This window comes from Papio anubis, unplaced genomic scaffold (genome assembly GCF_008728515.1).
Source record: "Papio anubis isolate 15944 unplaced genomic scaffold, Panubis1.0 scaffold142, whole genome shotgun sequence".
Lineage (NCBI taxonomy): Eukaryota > Metazoa > Chordata > Mammalia > Primates > Cercopithecidae > Papio > Papio anubis.
Window position 1 is genome coordinate 81399 of NW_022161381.1, and position 20046 is coordinate 101444.

The 20046-nt window shown below is 40.8% G+C and overlaps 1 protein-coding gene across 1 annotated transcript; it reads right to left on the bottom strand.

Annotated features, from left to right (window-relative positions):
• Window positions 1-9195: 9195 nt before the first annotated feature.
• Window positions 9196-14519, bottom strand: LOC101011312 (A-kinase anchor protein 5). The gene is made up of 2 exons (XM_003901919.5): window positions 14352-14519; window positions 9196-11817 (listed from the first exon to the last, which is right to left on the bottom strand). The coding sequence occupies exon 2, from the start codon at window positions 11553-11555 to the stop codon at window positions 10272-10274; it is 1284 nt and encodes a 427-aa protein (XP_003901968.1). The 5' UTR covers window positions 11556-11817; window positions 14352-14519; the 3' UTR covers window positions 9196-10271.
• Between the last annotated feature and the right edge of the window lie 5527 nt (window positions 14520-20046).

Here is a 20046-nt window from a genome sequence, read left to right on the forward strand (position 1 = left end):
GTTGGGAGGCTGAGAGCCAGGGGAGTCAGTGATGTTCCAGTCTGAATTTGAAGACCTGAGAACCAGGAGAGGTTATGGCGTAAGTTCCAGTCCAAAAGCTGGCAGGCCTGAAACTCAAGAAGAGCTGATGTTTCCATTTGGGTCCAAAGGGAGGAAAAGACCAATAATTGCAGCTCAAGCAGTCAGGCCAGAGAAGGTCTCTTTTTATTCTATTCTGGCCTTCAACTGATTGAATGAGAGCCACCCATATCAGGGAGGGTGATCTTCTTTACTCAGTCTACTGATTCAGATTTTATCTCCCTCCAGAACACCCTCACAGACACACCCAGAATAATGTTTGACTAACTATTGGGGCACCCCATGGCCCAGTCATTTGGACACAAAATTAACCATTACACAAGGCTATCCCCCCACCATAGAGACATTTGACGATGTGCAGATGTTTTCGGTTGTCACAGTTGGGTGGGCAATGAGGGAGGCTGCTACTGGCATCTAGTAGGTGGAGGCTAGGGATGCTGCTAAACATCTCAGTGCAGAGGACAGCTTCCCACAATAAAGAATATGTACCTCAAAATGTCATTAGAGCTGAGGTTGACCTAAGATCTTAAAGTAAGTTTTGTGATGGTTGTCAGAAATAAAAGAATACAAAGAAACCTAATTTGGGGGATTTCTATCCCAGTCATGTTTAGAGTAAGTATTGGAGTATGAGATGTGTTCAGAATTAAATTCTGTTTGTATTATCCTTGATCCCAGCTTTTAAAAGATTAAAATGTGATTATTAAAAAGGAATAAATGTGATTATTAAAAATCAGATGTATTAATGAGCAAGACAGTTTTGAAACTATTCATATAATGTTTCAACTAAATAATTGTGTCTCCAAAGAGGTCTCTTCATGAAATTGAGATTGTAGGTTATAATTTCTGTAAATTTTTAATCTGGCCAAAAGGTGGCACCAGTGTACCTTTAAAAAGTTCATTATACTTGAATTCAGCATTACTATTAATAGTAAATATTATTTAGGGCTTAGCTACTTTTGGATCATGCTTTATAGAGTCAAGACTAATGAGAATTTTCTTAAAATTTCATAAGGTACTGCAATATCTTGACATCCCTCTTTAATCAAGATGCCTCTGATTTACATGTACATATCTCAGCAGATAACTTTTTAAAATATCACATTATTGTGATACATTGAGCATTTCTGAAGATTTTTCCAAGTCATTAACTGTGAGGCCTTGGAATTTGGGCTCTTCTAATCAGGCATCACACTCAGTTTTTGGTGTTCTGCCTGGTCAAGACATAGATTGAAGGACATTTGAGTAAATACGCTCCCTTTCTTGCCTTTTGTTCATTTTTTGTACATCTACAATCTATGAGGTAGGCCAGTATGTTACCTACTGAAATTTACTTTATTTTCCAACTATGGTTCAACAACTGACTTTCTTCTCTCATACTTTCCAACCCATTCCATTCTGAATAGTTTTTTTTTTTTTTAAATTTAAGTTCTAGGGTACATGTGCACAACGTGCAGGTTTGTTACATATGTATACTTGTGCCATGTTGGTGTGCTGCACCCATCAACTCGCCAGCACTCATCATTTACATCAGGTATAACTCCCAATGCAATCCCTCCCCCCTCCCCCCAAGTTAAGAGTTTTCTTACCTTCAACTCTTCTCACCTTCCAATACTGAGTGAATACAGTCTGCCTCCCCCTTCATTTCTGATTACAATATTATTCTCATCATCCTAGGACTTCGTACCTAATCACCAATTGCTTCTCCTAAGTTTATTTTACAGCTGATAAGCCAACTTGGAAAATGAACCCACTCTCCCTCAGATACATTCTCTTCCACTGTTTATACAAGTTTGAAACTTTTTTCATTGAAACAATTTGGTGATATTGTATCAAAATAATAAAGTGTTAAGCTACTGGAACACCATGGTGTCCTTTCATGTCACATGCCTGAAGGAATTACACTGCTCCAAGAGAGATTTTCTGTACAACTGGTGTGTCCCTACTGTCCTGGAAACAGGAGAGGCTTGTGCCAGGAGGGAGGCTGGAGAAGATTGCTCTCACCCACTGTGGTCGTCATCCCTTGTCTGGTCTGTGTTATTACCAAGTTTCAGGAGGTTCCCTGTCAGATTTATGTGCATCCAGCAGGCCTTTGAGGAATGGGATCTTGTGCATTTAGCTCTGCCACATTTTTTCTGTAGTGGAAGCCATATGAAACTTAGTTCAGACCATATGCAGGTAATTAAAAAAATTTTTTTTGAACTGGCATTTATGAACTACTATATAGGGAGGAAAACCTGAAGAACCTGGAGTGGTTTTGTAGAAAGTGAAGTCACACCGGTTACTTTTTGAAGGCGAAAATATATTTGCAAAGGCGAGGGGAGAGGTTTTACAATGCAGATCAAAGATTGGAGGGGAGTGAATCTCAACAATATTCCTAGCTGACCAGTTCTCATTTCCCAACATTGCTCTTTTTTCACATGTGTGTGGTCTGGTGGTGTGAGCTCAGTGGTTTCTGTCCTCTCTATCACAGTATTTTAAAGTCTATGAGGAAAGACACATAAAGGGAAGAATCCTTTTTTTAAATCTTAAATATCTCCTATTTCACTATCAACATACCACAGTTTTTGCTGCTCTCTCAAGCTGCTGGCTACACTCAGAGCCACCATGATGGCCATGCAGACAGTACACAAGACAGTGCTAGGGGTGCCTCAATTGAATGAAGGCTTCTCCCAAAGTTGTGCTGTGCCGATGACACAGCTGTGCATGACAGCCTTGCGTTTCCTTATCCTGGTTTAAACATTGGGTTTAAGAAGCCCTTATTTTGAATTTCTGCAGCAAGTAGCAGTTTTCACTGATATAGTCAGGATTAAACTAAGACAAGTGGTATAGAAATCAGAATAAGATTTAAAATTACCCGTAGGTGACACAACTAATGTCTTGGTCGAAATTGGTAGAACTTGTATTAAAAGGACGGATTTTGCTGTATGTAAATTATACCTCAATGAGAAAAAGATTCATACCACTCAGAAAAATATGTCTTAGAGTTTGATGAACCCTAATGATTATCATTATTCACTGGTAATCCTTCAGGAAAAACACAACAGCCAGATACTGAGGGTTTTTTAAAGAATTCTAAACAAATTCACCCTGAAATCAGGACAATTACTGATAAGGCCATTTAGGATACATTTGGATAAAAGATCAAAAACTCAGGTTGACTTTTTTTTACCTGAATTGAGTCGTGACCAATTGTTTTGGCATTTTCTGCATCTCAGCCATGTAGAGTACAAGGCAGTTCTAACTTAGTCATTCTGTCAGGAGGATAGAAATACTCTAGTTTTGAAAGAACTGTTTAAACAGAAGTGATATTCTAAAGAGTTTATGCTGCAAATGGCCATTCCATATGGAACCTTTGCATTGTAATTTATAGATATTTGATTAGCAGCACATGCATGCCTGAAGCTGCATTGTGATGGTTATCACAGATATGGTACAGAAACCCACGTGTAGCCATACTAACCAGACCTTTCTGTGACCTAACAGCTTAGATGTCAGACTAGGGTTTGGGGAATAAAAGGTTCGGTTACAAGTGTACAAATGACTGCATCTGCTTCGGTGTCACCTTGTGCTCCCTATCTCCCAGGAGTGCAGAAATGGAAGGCCTGGGTCCTAAGACCACAAGTACAGCTGTGAAAAGTGTATAATCCTTCTCCCATAGTAGCACTGTCAGATCAAGGCCAAAAGTTCTTTTTGAGTTTCACCACAAAGCAAGTGGTGGGGAAAGTGCATCTAGTCTTGCTAATGTCCTGAAACTGGGGTACACTGCTCCGATTGATAGGGTGGAGTTTCCCAGGCTCAGCGCCACACCGTCCTCTCCTCACCTAGGTTTCCGTTCACTGCTCATTGTGCCCACACCCAGTTTTGCAGAGGACTTTCTGTGAATGTGTAGTGTACAAACACGCATACTCTCTTTCCTAAGCTCAGGAACTTAACCCTCAGTAAGCTTAAGCTTTCAGGAAGGAAAAAAGAAAGAAAAGTAGATATTCACAGAAGGGCTGGGGACTCCAGACGTCAGCATTAAAGGTAGGTCTAAAAAGGGATTAACAGAATTGCCTGTGAGGACAAGTTTTGTGAAGTGTAGTGTATCTTTTTTTTTTTAAACCAAGAAGATAAGATTTAATAAAACTTTTTTTTTTTTTTTTTGGAGACAGAGTCTCGCTTTGTCGCCCAGGCTGGAGTACAGTGGCGTGATCTCGGCTCACTGTAAGCTCCGCCTCCCAGGTTCATGCCATTCTCCTGCCTCAGCCTCCCGAGTAGCTGGGACTACAGGCACACGCTGCCACGCCCGGCTAATTTTTTGTATTTTCAGTAGAGATGGGGGTTTCACCATGCTAGCCAGGATGGTCTCGATCTCCTGACCTTGTGATCCGCCCGCCTTGGCCTCCCAAAGTGCTGGGATTACAGGCGTGAGCCACCGCGCTGGACCATAAAACTTTTAAAAATCCTGCAAAATGTGAAATATTAGCTACGCTATTACCATGTTTGTACATTAAGAAGGCATTTTGCTTTGAAGCCAGATTTAGTTTTACAACTTTTAAGGTACTATCAAGTTTTAAATTGGTCCCAAGATTTGGAAAGTACACTCCTTCCTAGAGCCTGATTGTTATCATTGGACTGTGGTTACGAAAAGTTAGGGTGTTAACATTACCAAAATGAAATCAGTGCCTTAGTAAATACAGAACTTTTTAAACACCCACCTTTAGTATGTACCATCTGAATAATTCTAGCATTTTCACATTGATTAGTCATTTGAAAAATCATAAAGATTATTAACAATTCATAGGTTAATGCAGAAAAAACAACTAATTAGTATAGCAAGAGATGAAAACAGTGTGTTTTTGTCAGATTCACAAATGTCATCAAATTCAGAACTGCCCTTTTGGTTGAATTAGTTCAACATTTTAGGTGTTTTTATTTCTCTTGCTGAAGGACTGTTTTAGGAGTGTTACTGTGAAATCTCTGTCCAATTTCCAATTAGCAGAGTAGAACTTTTGGTAGTGCAAACTCAGTAGTTCCATCAATGTGATCTTTGTAGTTTTAGGAAATGAACATAGTTTGCCCACAGTTCTTTTAAAAGATCTGAATAAACAAACATGAGTCAATATAACATTTATTCTGTATTAATAATCAGTACATAAATTAATTCAACTTGAAACGTTTTTTCTACAGAGTATTATTTAATATTATCATCTGATCCACAGTAATTTAGTACTAATTTTAATGAGAAAAAATTGAAACTTTTACTTTCATAATAGCTCATAATAGCTCATCCACTTAACGTTTTTACAAAGAACTACTATAAATATGTAACACTATGCAGGCTTTTTTCTACACCTAGTCACAAATCAAAAAATGAGCATACTGTTTATTTAAAAATGGAACACTTTCAAACTGCTGCTGTATTCAGATCACCACCTTCCCCACACCAAAATTAATTGCTCTCTCTGTGTACTCCCGTCTATGCCACTCATGTTGCAGCATTATCCATGGCTCTTTGCCTTAACCCCAACCCAGTTTCTGTTGTCACTGCTCCCTAGGTTGAGCTCTTGGAGAGCAGGGAGCCTGTCCCCCTTATCAAATAGTGTTAGGTATGAGTTTTGCCTAATACGTGTGTTGAATTAAATTTAATTTAATTAGGACACCTGCATTTTATGTAGCTTCCTTCTAATTTTTGTAACTAAGGAGCATTACAAATTTTCTTTTCAAAAATGTACCATAAAATATATCATGGATTGAAATTTTGAATTATGTATAAGAGACTTCATGTTACCCAATAAAACATCATAGGAATTTGAACCTAAATAACTCTAAATCCTAAATGAGGATTTTTTTTTTTTTAATGCAGAAATGGCAGGCAGAAAAATCAAATCCTGCTGTATTGAGTATCAGATGAAATTAGAAAGTAGACTACATATTTCAATAAAGTTGACATTAAAAGGATCTTTTCAAACAATGGGATTCTAAAGCCTGACAATTATTTTTAAAATTCTGTTGTAAACCTCTAAAAACATTCTTAACTATAAAAAATAAGGCAACTTGAAGTTAGAAATTTATGGATGAAGTTAATGCTGGATTGCATACAGAAGCCAATTTGGTGCCCTCATGATCCATATCTTTAATGCCTTTAGCAAGCCTGTTCACATATACTGGTGAAATAACAATGTCTCAGAAGTAAATAAAAGAGATTCTAAGACTCCACTAAATAGTAGACCAAGTAAGATCATCACAAACTTCATGCTGTCAAACACATTACCTTGAAGGAAAATTATGCAGACAGCTTTTCTGAAGAACTCCATTTTGTGCCACATGCTTATTATTCTTTGAGGTGGAGGAGGTGGCAGGGAACATAATTTCTGTTTGAAAGTTCTTTTGTTTTCTGCTACCTTTACTTAGGGTACTATTTTTATATCCTATAAAGTGCTTTGAAAAATTGTCAAGTGAATAGTGCTACATAAAATAGAGGAGAATTTTCACCTTCTCTGGGTTGTAAGAAGCAAAGTGAATAATATGCTGAAAAAGTTAACACGTATCCAATAATCCCCGTCCCCAACCCCCAGCCTTGTAAAATTCTGGGTTCAAAGAGAAACTTAATTATGGCTAATAAATAAATAAACATTCATTAAAAGCAGAATTTATACCACAGCAAATGTAAATGAAAATTCATGTGGTGTTCCTAATAATTATTTTAATGTCGTTAAATGGACATGAATTGAACCAGAACCTATTTATATTCACTTAATGTTTGCATATTAGGTCAAATTGCTTAAATACTATTACAAGAAAAATATTTTATGACTTTGAAGCCATCTGATTTCTGCATATTTCTATAACAATAAAACAATTTGAATCACCTTAGAATTCACTGTAATAGGATTTGGCCATGTAGCACATATAATCTGATTGAGACCAATTAATTTCTGAATTCCTTTTTCTAACTGAAATCGTACTTAATTCAACAGCTATTCTCAATAGAAAAACAGAAACCACTTAAGAATGAATGCAAGTAAAATATACATCTCATCATAAAAACAATCAATACATTCTAAACAAAAATATATATTAAACCACAGTGAAAAAAGTAAAAACCTAGCATTAGATAAAATTTTACTTTCTTAACCAAAAAATTCAATACACATATTTACCATTTATCTGTTTTTTTTAAAATCCCCCAAAATATTTTCAATAACAGTAAGTGCTATACTTTTTGCTTGTTCATGAGATTATTAAACATTTACAATGCAAGTGTATTGGCTTGGAGGCATCCTTGCAGTAAATGAGGACAGGATTCTTCAATACACTGTAAAATGCACCAACCTTAGTCAGGTTTTTTAAATTGTTCACTTTTAAATATGATAGTTGGTAGCTGTCCAAGTCCATTAGCACCATATATAGTGAGTTAAATAGTGTTTTCAGAGAAGATGACTTCGTCTTTTTTTTTTTTATGTTCAAAAATTGTACAATTAAAAGAAATTTACTTCTTGGGTCATGTGTTTTGAATGACACACTTTTCATCTTGCTAAATTGAAGGACTTCCCCCCCCCCCAAGATTATAAGCGTGAAGGTAGGAAAATCTGGGGGAAATATTTTTGCACTTCAGCAAAGAATCTTGCTAATAATATCCATGATTTGGTTCAATTTCAAAGTCAGATTAGTTTCTTTTGATAGAGGTCTCAATATGTATTTACAGAAACGAAGCTGATTCTGTAGGACAAAATAGCAAATACTTTCTATATGCAATCCATACACAATGCAAGAATTCACCCAGATCATTTAAAATCATCTAATTTGCATTCTTTCCTCCACATGGAGCTCTTGAACAAATACCTTACATCTCGTACTTCATCTTTATTACTTCATCTGTTTCAAGTAGTAACACAATCACTCAATTTACACAATGGGGGAATACACACTTTGAATTCTAACCTGTGAGGTAGGGAAGTGCATTGTGGTATTATGGCCATTTCACACAAGGAAAGATTGAAATAGGATTACTTTTTCAAAAAATATGGCAATCATTGATGAGATCAGATGCTTCCCTTTCAATATGTAAATAAAAATGCAAATAAGCCCTTCTCATTTTTGTAAAGTATATCTGGATTGAAAATAGTGATGAAGGCCGGGTGCAGTGGCTCACGCCTGTAATCCCAGCACTTTGGGAGGCCGAGGCGGGAGGATCACGAGGTCAGGAGATCGAGACCATCCTGGCTAACAGGGTGAAACCCCGTCTCTAGTAAAAATACAAAAAATTGGCCGGGCGCGGTGGCTCAAGCCTGTAATCCCAGCACTTTGGGAGGCCGAGACGGGCGGATCACGAGGTCAGGAGATAGAGACCTTCCTGGCTAACGCGGTGAAACCCCGTCTCAACTAAAAAATACAAAAAACTAGCCGAGGGAGGTGGCGGGCGCCTGTAGTCCCAGCTACTCAGGAGCCTGAGGCAGGAGAATGGCGTGAACCCGGGAGGCGGAGCTTGCAGTGAGCTGAGATCCGGCCACTGCACTGCAGCCTGGGCGACAGAGAGAGACTCTGTCTCAAAAAAAAAAAAAAAAAAAAATACAAAAAATTAGCCTAGCGTGGTAGTAGGCGCCTGTAGTCCCAGCTACTTGGGAGGCTGAGGCAGGAGAATGTCATGAACCCAGAAGGTGGAGCTTGCAGTGAGCCGAGATCGCGCCACTGCACTCCAGCCTGGGTGACAGCAAGACGCTGTCTCAAAAAAAGAAAAGAAAGGAAAATAGTGATGAAAAAGTTAATTTTCAATATCCATGTAAAATGGTTTTTACTGGTTTCTCTCAACACACAGACAGGAAGTAATATTGACATTTAAATTATAATGTGCTTTAACTTTTCACTTTCTATTCACCCACATTCATGGCTCATTTTTGGCCAAAAATAAATAATATTTGCACTAGATTATTAGGATTTTCCAGGACCATTACTACCAGCCTGGCTTTGAATCTACTCTCGCCTCTTTGGAGAGAGGTTGATGAATATGGCCCTTAAAGAAGTAATTCTGCAAGATGAATCCTATATTACCTATGATAATTTAATTGGGAATTTTCCCTTCTCCTGGATGAAGAATAATATTCCCCTTGTTTTGTTTTTGCTGTTTCGTTTTTTAACTTTTCACAGATAAATCCATGCAGAAATGGATATATACAGATCTGTTGAGGCAGAAAGAAGAGAGGGAAAAACCCACTCCTTGTTTCTACACTTTTGCACTTAGTAACAGTTTGCCTGATTGAAGGATTTGTGAATGGTTCTCCTTTTTTTTTTTTTTTTCTTTTTTGAGATGGAGTCTTGCTCTGGTGCCCAGACTGGAGTGCAGTGGTGCAATTTTGGCTCATTGCAACCTCCACCTTTCGGGTTCAAGCAATTCTCCTGCCTCAGCCTCCCAAGTAGCTGGGATTACCGGCGCACGCCACCACGCCCAGCTAATTTTTGTATTTTCAGTAGAGACGGGGTTTCACCACATTGGCCAGGCTGGTCTCAAACTCCTGATCTTAGCTGATCCACCCTCCTTGGCCTCCAAAGTGCTGGGATTATAGGTGTGAGCCACCACACCCGTCCAAATAGCTCTTATAAGGGACTTAAGACTAGAAAACCACTCACGTTTAATTTCAATATGCGTATTCTGCACACTATCTGCTGAAATTGGGAAAATGCAATGTATTTTTTGAGTTAAGCCTACTGCTTAGGAATGTAACAATTACAAATCACATTCACAAAAGTAGCTCACCTTATTCACCATTTTAAACAACATATATGTGCACTGTAAAAATAAGTTTTTAAAAACTCAATGTGATGTTAGCCTATACACAGCTGAATTATCAAAAGGAAACCAGACTTTGTTATATCAGAGGTCATTAAAAAGCTTATGGCATACCATAAGTGCTCAATAAATACATCTTCCTCCCCCAAAGCACTCCAATCTCCATATGCCGTTTTAGCAACTCCCTGTATGTTATGTCACTTTATACTGCAATCTGTGCTGACTTCCTCCAATCCAGAAGTGACTGCATTTCAGTGGTAGAGTTTTATAAACTTGACTTAATCTTTAGCACTTCTGCGCTGGAATTGTACCTTTTAAGTTCTAGAGATGATAAATCTCTCATTTGTTACTGAGTAAGAAATGCCACAAATGTATAAAAGAATTCTTCATTAAGCTTGTTTTTCCTGCCATGACTCTGGAGAGTAAGTCACTGTAGAAGATTGTTTATTTTATTATCATCAGAGGCCATTTCATTAACCAGCTGTTCTACTGACAACTGAATAGCATTCTTGACAAGAGAAGAGGCTGTTTCAATTAAGAGTGTTTCATATTGTTCTGAAGTTCTATCCTCAAAACCATTATCATTAGCAAAAACCCCTACTTGCTCATTTTCAGTTGAAATTAAGAATTGCTTAGGGACATTTTTTGATTTCTTAACATCAAATTCACTGATTTCAGTGTCTGTAATAATAATAGCAATTGGTTCTATTCGTTTGCTTTCTTCTAATTTGGACTTCTCTTCAGTGATCCCATTTTCTTTAAAATCTGATTCTTGGCTCAATTCAGTATCTTTTGGCTTAGTTTCTTCAGCCACAATCTCTCTACTTTCATAGTCTTTCCCATTTGGTGCACTTTTTAGGATATTGTTACTGGCTTCTTCCATAATTTGTTGAGCTGGGATTGCAGGTAAAGGTGGAACATCAGAAAGTACTGTTTGCTGATGGTCTGTTTCTGAAGTTTCAAGTGGGCCTGCTTGCTGGGGTTGAACATCTTGTTTTTCCTTGACCGTTTCAATTTCTTCAAGGATTAGAGTTCCCGTTTGAATAGCAGAATGCCCATCATCTAATCCAAGTTCTACTGAAATCACTTTCTCTCCAGAAGTTATGCTATTGCTTACATTTGATTCACAGACTTTATCACCATCTTTCCGTGAGATGCCTTCACTTAGATCCTGGGTTGACTTAGCCTTTGTTGCCTGATCATTCAATGAGGTCTGTGTTTGTATATCCAAAATTTCAGCTTCTTCCTGGACTTTGATGCTGCAGTCTGAGTCTTCTATAATTTTGGAATGATTACTCCTTTTTGGCCCTCTTGGGAATTTTATGCAGGGAATCTTAAGTCTAGATTTTGCCTTTTTCTTAGAAAGATCAGCATCCTCAGCGTTTACTGCAGGTTGCACTTCAGCCTCCAATGACTTTTGCTGCTTTGAAGACTCTGACCTTTTCCTGCGTGTTACAAGACGTTTGAGTGAGGCCCAGGCCCCCCGTGGGGGCTCTGGCTGATCAGAAGCTCCTGCTTCTTGGGGACACTTCCTTGCCACATCAGCAGCTTCAGAGCCAACTTTGGGCTTCAGTGCTTTAGCTGCTTTCTTTCTTCTCTTGAAGCAAAGCATGGATGCCTTTTCCTTCTGTCTTTCAGCCCCAGGACTACCTTCTGCTGATCTCTTCTCATCCTTGTTTTCTACATGAATTTCTGAAACTGTGGTTTCCATTTTTACACTGTACTCTTACTCTCTAGAAAACTATATTCTCTCTTCCTTAGCAGCCTTTTGTGACAAAAAGATGGGCAAAAATGTCACACTAGGTAAAATTTCATCCAGGCATATTCATACCTTTCATCTTACTGCATACAGTTGTTTTAGGTGGTTTCTCTAGTATAGAAATGCCAGTTTCTCTATTGCTTGTAATTTCTCTCGTTAATTTCTTGATGAAAGCCCTTTCTTGAATAAATTTTTGCTTTATTTAAAGATCAACCTGATGAGAGAAAAGAAAGTGGTATTTTATTTCACTATGAGCCTATTATTTTCTATGGAGACTATTTCAGCTGAATGTATAAGATTCTACCAGGCATATTTTCCATATAATAATGAAATGACTGGAGAATAAACGTTGGGGTTTACTTTGGCCCTGTTAAAGAGTTCAATGTGATTCTATTGTTTTATCCTCTTTGTTGAAACTTCATTTTGGATTACCCTGCAAGTCTGATATTATTAGTTCTTTAGTTGTGTTGTCTGTGTGAATTGCTTATGGCTCTAAAGTGCAAATTAAGCAAACAACAGGAAGAACAAAAAATGAAGTGCAGGATGAAAAACAAGCTAATGTATTTTTTATCACACTCAATAAATAATTTGAAAGCTGTAAAGGACTTTAGAGATTATTTGAGATTACTCAAATCCAGCCAGATGACAAAACTGAACTCCAGAGGGGAGCAATTGTCTTGTTAAAAGCCATGCAGCTAGATAAGGTCATAGCCAGAGTTAGAACTAGAGACTTTGACTCTCTAGTTTTTCCATTATAACATAAGGTTTCTGTTCTAAAAATGTATGTTCCATCAAGGAAGTGCTACTTTTCATACATATTCTTAGGAAAATTTAGCATTACTGTCATTTCCCACTCTTAAATTAGTTGTATAATTTTGACATTTTCATTTAGGTACTGTATTTGCTGTATCACATGTTTCCACCATAATCTGCACATAGTTGGAGGTCAGTAAGAGTAACAATAACTGACATTTATTGAGCAATTCTTGGGTATTAGGCGGTGCACACACTTTTACATACATCTGTAATCCTCACCACGATATTACAAAGATGGTGGTATCACCATCTACAGATGAAGCAATTTGGCTGAGATTAGGGCAGAGCTGTAACAGAGCTCAGATTAAACACAAGATTGCTTGTTGCTTAAAGCTTATGTTCTGAAACTGGGCTTTAAGAGTTTCATCAGAAAATGGATTGTTTGGGGATACTAATCTGCAGTATATTCATTAGTAAAAAAATTTAAAAATTGATTAATGGTCATTTAATCATAAGGCACTTATCAACTCATAATTGAACCAAGAGTAGTCTGAGTTCTTGTTATTTGAAAACCAAGCTTTTGAAATTCTTTATATTTTGTTTTTTTGGTTCAGGAACTAATTTAACAGCCAAAAATAGGTTGATAAACTATGCAATTGGCAAACTGTTAGATAATACAAAGGTGTATTGAAAATTTAATCCTCAGAATGGTACGATGGCACCAAAGAATGGAAATGGGAAGTGATTATCTAACAAAGATCCTATGAATTTTAGTGGGTGGATGCCCTAAAATAAGCAAAGGGACTCATTCTTTATATTGTTTTTATGTAAATCCTTCACTGAAGTTTCATTTGGGTAACCCATAATTTTATGAACTGTAGAAAGAACTGGAACCCTGAAAATCAGTTTATGATCTAAGTAAATATTCTCTTAGGTTGGGTGTTTCATATTGTATGCCTCTAACAGAAAGATAAAGTCATTCTAGAACAATGATGGAACTAAAATATGAACATTTGACAGTGTTTCTCCTCACATTTATGTTTCAGTGAGCACTAGAACCTCAGCTGATAACTCTGTTTAAATCTTCTCACCTCTTGTGAGTTTTCAACACCTGAGCACTTTTGTTAAGCAGAGGCTGTATTACCACATAATAGAAATATTGAAATGAGATGTTCAGGAGTGTATCATTTAAAACTAACGTGGATTGCGCAAAGACAATGGTTTGAGAAGCTCACTTGAATGTGTCTCACACACTAGAAATAAAACGAATGCCCAAACAGAAACTTAACTGAAGGGGGAAAATAATGCAGTCTGTAGACATTAAAACTTTGCAGAATGTCAGACTGCAAAGGATTCGCTCTTAACCAGCAAGGGTAGCTTTATCGCCTCAGGAAATCTTAAAGTCCCTGTGCTCATTTCCTGATAGAATTTCAAGTCTCATGTCACAGAAAACACTCCCTTTCCTTTTTCCCTTGAGCAGCAAAGAACATCCACTACCCGAGGAAAGCAATGCATCTTTCCCAGCACCAGATATGGACCACGAAGCTTCCTCCTGGAGGAAGGAATCTCGAATTCTGGCTTGACGCCCCTTATGGCAGGAGACAGAGCGCAGGATAAAGTACTCAAAAAGGAAAATGCCGGGGGCGTGGAACAGATAACCCAGCTTCAAGCTGTCTGCAGAATTATAATGTAATGGCCAGAAACCCAGAATCACATTTCGCAAAGAGGGATAAAGAAGGAAAAAAGCCACCGGCAACCCATGCTTCTAAGACAAGCTGTAACGCGAAGGTGATAGGTGGGCAGACCTGATGAGGGTCGTCCTGGCCGCAGATTCCTGCGGACAAGCGACCTCCCGCGTTCTTATTCCCAGCACCTCAGGGGGCTCACATCCCCCATGTCCAGTGGGCGCCTCTTGCCCACTCCGCGGTCCGCTGACCGGACACTGCCCCCGACCCTCCTCTCCAGTAGGCTCCCCGCCCTGCCTTTACTCACATAGGGCGTCGGGGTCCTTGGCCAACACTGCTCCCAAGGTGGCGGCGCGCTCGCGGGGCCCGGCGCCCAGGCCTCCAGGGAGCCGCGGTCGCATCCGGAGCAAGGCGCCCTCTGCAGAGCCCGCCGCCGGGTGCGCCCCCTCCCCACCGCGCGGGGACAGACAGCCCGCAGCTCCAATGCGAGCGGAGCAGAGCCGAGCGGGCGGGCAGGGGCGGGGCGACCGCGGGAGGCGGGGGGCGGCACGGACGCCGGGACCCACCTGCAGCAGCAGCCTGTCTGCCGCGGGGAAGGCCACCGTGCTCCGCCCGGGCGCCAATCTCCGCCGCCAGACTACATTAGCGCCGAGGCGGGGACCGCGAGAGCCAGCCGAAGGCTCGGGGCGGGGTTGGGGGGCGGAGGGAAGGCGGGGAGCGGCCAGGGCAATGAACCCCGCGTTTCTGAGACGCTAAATGGTGAGGTCCGGTTTCAAATTATAGACAGTCCTGTTACACATGTCCTCTTCTCCCCCTCAGAATATTTAAAGACAAGGCAGACATCGCATTTTAAAAGCAGGATTCAAAACTATGTATAGAATAGCGAGGTCATTTTTGTTTGAAGCGAAAATTACATATAGAAATGGAAACAGAAAGAAACCCGACTTTCTCAGGAGTGACTTGAGTATAAGATCATCGTAGGCCGGGCGCGGTGGCTCAAGGCTGTAATCCCAGCACTTTGGGAGGCCGAGACGGGCGGATCACGAAGTCAGGAGATTGAGACCATCCTGGCTAACACGGTGAAACCCCGTCTCTACTAAAAAATACAAAAAAAAGTAGCCGGGCGCGGTGGTGGGCGCCTGTAGTCCCAGCTACTCGGGAGGCTGAGGCAGGAGAATGGCGTAAACCCGGGAGGCGGAGCTTGCAGTGAGCTGAGATCCGGCCACTGCACTCCAGCCTGGGCGACAGAGCGAGACTCCGTCTCCCAAAAAAAAAAAAAAAAAAAAAAAAAAAGATCATCATGGTTCATCGCTAAACAGGCTCTCAGACCTTTGTCTCCCAGTGGGAAGCAGGTGGAGGTGATTCGTGCAGAACTTTGGCCTGCAGGAGCAGCTGCATCTCTATGCGGACAAGGCGAGAAAGGCACAGCAACCCAGCTCCATCCATCTTATATCTTACATAGTTCCAAAAATAAGTTGAGGTAGCTTACAAGTTACCCATGATTCCCTTCAGGACATTCCCTATGAGGGCATTCCTGGGAGCTCCAGCTGTAAAATCCAGTAGGATCCATCACAATCCTAGCCTCCTCCTCAGGCCCTCACAGCATAGCATCCAGATGAAGAACCTGGTAAGGTGGAGTGAAGAACTACTGAAAAGCAGCCGCGTTCATCTCCCTTCTTCAAGAGGATCACGATCTTAGGGAGTATAAATGTCAGGTGTCCATTTTTGTATGTTTTTCTGGAAATGTTTTATATTTGTAAGGTTCCGTAGTTTCCACATAGGCTTATCACGGAAAGAACTCTTGGGACACAAAAGCAAAGCCAAATATAAACTGTCAAGATCTTAAATTTACAGATAAAAGAGGCAAGAGTTGTAAAACAGGAAAATCCACAAGCATCTAGTTTAGTTGTAATTAAGAATTCAGGGCCGGGTGCAGTGGCTCACACCTGTAATCCCGGCACTTTGGGAAGCCAAGGCAGGAGGATGGCTTGAGTCCAAGAGTTTGAGACCAGCCTTGGCAACAAAGGGAGACAAAAAAATTTTTAAAATTAGCTGGGCATGGTGGTGCATCTATGGTCCCAGTTACTCAGGAGCTCAGGAGGCTGAGATGGGAGGATCACTTGGGCCCAGAAGGTCAAGGCTGCTGTAAGCCACTATTGTACCACTGCACGCCAGCCTGGGCAACAAAGTAAGACCTTGTCTCAAAAGAAAAAAAAAAAAAATTCAGTCAGCCTTCTTCACTCAGCAAACACGCCTATGGAAATGGTCTTCGTATCTCTCTATGGGTTGCTAGCCCTACTTGTTGCCAGTGTTGAACTTTAAGCCAAAAGAAATACATTATACTCATAAGCAATTGAGAACTATTCTTTATTGAGATCCAAGGTATCTCAAAACTAGCAGTCCTGGGAGTTTGCAAGAGTTTCAGGCAAAAAATAAGATGAGCTTATTTAAGTGAAGACAGGGTAGAATAGCTGTCATATTTTTATTTTTATTTGAGACAGGGTCTTGCTCTGTTGCCCAGGCTGGAGTGCAGTGGTACAATCCCTGACTCGAGCAATCCTCCCACCTCAGCCTCCCATGCAGCTGGGACCACAGGTATGCGACCACATGCCCAGGTTCTTCTTTTTTTTCTTTGTAGAGATGGCGGTCTCCCTATGTTGCTCAGGCTGGTCTTGAACTCCTGAGCTCAAGCAATTCTCCTGCCTTGATCTCCTGAAGTGCTAAGATTACAAGTGTGAGCCACCACGCCCGGCCTTCACTTGCCTTTCTTTTAAACAAAATTAGTAAAAGGGAACTGAAAGGCAGTTTGAGGTAAGAGGTAAATTTATTTAGTATTTAAAGGGCAAATTCAGACAGACTTCCTTAAGGTATATTACAAACAAGTCATCCCTGACCTCCACCAACACAGAGCCACTCACACATAGTATAGTACTATAACATAGCGCACCATGGTTTTTCTTTAGGATATGACTAGAACTCAATGCTATATCTGTGTGTGTGTGTGTTTAATGTATCCAGTACCTCATGCATGAAAGAAACCTGTCATTCCTGAATTCAGGTAAGTGACAACGAAGGCTGTTTAAGCTATTACCCATATCATTGTCTACTACCCCATTAGTAGCTTTTCATTATATAACAGGAAATAGGCTATAAATATATTTCTCCAATCTGATGAGAAATTGGTATCCAGACTATAGCTTATCATGTTAATATCACCAGATACAGTGTGCCAATAAAACAGCTTACATATTTATCTGAACAATACTCTACTGATCTTACCATTTCTCCCATCTTGATCTCTACCTACCCACTGCCTGGGCCTATAGCTACCAAAAATGACTTACAACTCCTTGTTAATAGCTCTTACATTTCAGAGGCCTTCTGGGAGTAAGCCCTTCAACCCCGTTCCCTGGGACGCCATTGAATGAACCTGAGGCTCCAAGTCTCTGGTGGTTTCATGTGTTCCTGGGCACCATGAGGGTTGCACAGAGTCAACACAAACTCAGTAGTAATACTGTTGCAATCTGTTTAATGTGGCAGCACATGAATGTTATCTCTTTTGAATTAAGACTGTATGTACATCTTCAATGCACAGAAACAGTCTCTGAAGTGAGATCACAGAATGCACAATTTGTTTATCAGTAATATTACTAATATGGGGAAGGAAGGCATTAGCAGCCCAGAGAAGAGAAAGGGCACGGGGAAGCCACTCTCTGGAGGGACTCTTAGCACCAAGGTAAAGGCACTAGACCTTCTCTGCCAGCACATGCTAATAGTTACCCCAAGCACGAGTGCTTCTATAGTTCTTTTTTATTTTGACAGAGGGTCTTCCTTTGTTGTGCAGGCTGGAGTGCAATGGCTCAGTCATAGCTCACTGTGGCCTCCAACTCCCGGGCTCAAGCAAACCTCTCACATCAGTCTCCCAAGCAGCTAGGACTACAAGCGTGCACCACACACTCAGCTGAATTTTGGGGTTTTGTTTTTTGTAGAGATGGGGTCTGACTTGTCCAGGTTAGTCTTGAACTCCTGGGCTCAAGTGATCCTCCTGCCTCAGCAGCCTGGACAAAACAGTGAGACCCCATCTCTACAAAAAACAAAACTCCAAAACTCAGCTGAGTGTGGTAGGATTACAGGTGTGAGCCACCATGCCCAGCCCCTACCAGTATTGAGGATTTAAACCCATGTGGTTTTTGGCAATATAAGAAAACCTAAATCCTTTAAGATGATCTTTAAGTCACCATATCTAACAAGACTGCATCCTTCCCTTGTCTATAAAATTAATTCCCAGCAAATCCCATTCCAGGTGAAGTTTCATAGGACATTTAAGAAATGTACTAGAAAGCAGTCGGGCACAGTGGCTCACGCCTGTAATCCCAGCACTTTGGGAGGTCAAGGTGGGAGGATCACTTGAGGCCAGGAGTTTGAGACCAGCCTGGCCAACATGGCAAAACCCCATCTCTACTGAAAATACAAAAAGTTAGCCAGGCATGGTGGTGGGAACCTGTAATCCCAGATACTTGGGAGGCTAAGGCGGGAGAATCACTTGAACCTGGGAGGCAGAGGTTGCAGTGAGCCAAGATCACGCCACTACACTCCAGCCTGGGCAACAAAGCACGACTCTTGTCACTCCCACCAGAAAAAAGAAAGTACCAGAAGCAATTAACTGTGCAAACAGGGCCTGGATGATGCTTTGCAACAGGAACTGACAAGTGCTTACAATGTGCCAGGCCCTGTACAAAGCATCTTAGATGATGTGTTTGAGTAATTCCAGAACCGCCCTCACGAGGTAGGTACCAACAGTGCTCCTATTTCCATGGTGAGGATGTGGAGGCAGGGAGGTGGGTGAGGCTCTGCGCCACAGAGCTGGGGCTCTGCATTGTGACCCCTTTGCCATATGCCTCTCAAGGCACTGCTATCATTTCTGTGGACTGTAAAATTGACTGTATTACAACATTGATGTGGACCTAGGGAATTAAAAATAATAAAACCAAGGTCACTGGGGAAAATACTGCTCTGCCAACATCAGCAGGGTTTAGCACTGGCACCAGTGACATGCAGCATACTCTGGAAGGATCCAGTGGAGGAAGACAGAGGGGAAAAGGGAAGGAAACAAATGGGAGAGGAAGAACAGAGATAGAAGATAAAGAACAAGAAGAGAAGGAAAAATATTTATTTTCTTTTATTTTTTTAGACAGAGTCTAGCTCTGTCTCCCAGGTTGGAGTGTAGCAGCATGATCCTAGCTTACTACAGCCTCTGACTCTTGGGTTCAAGCAATTCTCGTGCCTCAGCCTCCCAAGTAGCTGGGATTATAGGTGCCTGCCACCACACCCAGCTAATTTTTGTATTTTTGGTAGAGACAGGGTTTTACCATGTTGGTCAAGCTGGTCTTGAACTCCGGACCTCAAGTGATCCGCCCACGTAGGCCTCCCAAAGTGCTGGGATTATGGGCATGAGCCACCACCACGCCCAGCCAGAAGAGGAGGAAAAAAAACATTAGGTTGGTGCAAAAGTAATTGTGGTTTTTACCAACCTAATGTTTTAGGAAAAAGAAAGTCTAGGTCAGACATGGCGGCTCATGCTTATAATCCCAGCTACTTGGGAGGCTGAGGCAGGAGAATCGCTTGAACCCAGGAGATGGAGATTGCAGTGAGCCGAGATTGCGCCACTGTACTCCAGCCTGGGTGACAGAGACACCGTCTCAAAAAAAAAAAAAAGAAAAGAAAAAAAGAAAAAAAAGAAAGTCTGTAGGGAAGGGTAGAGCCCAGGCATTTAGAAGAAACTCAATGAATACTTGCTGCACCAACAGAATAGAGGCTCACCTAAGGCTGGTGCTGTATGACCATCCTTCTTGAGAACTCTAAACATAGAGTGCTAAAGCTGTGACAGAAATGGGAATTCCAAGGAAGTTCAGGCAAAAACTTGTATAAGCAATACTTCCTCAGGGTAGAAAAACAAAATTCAACAACATAGAAAGGTGTAAGATAAAAAGGTAAGTCATTAG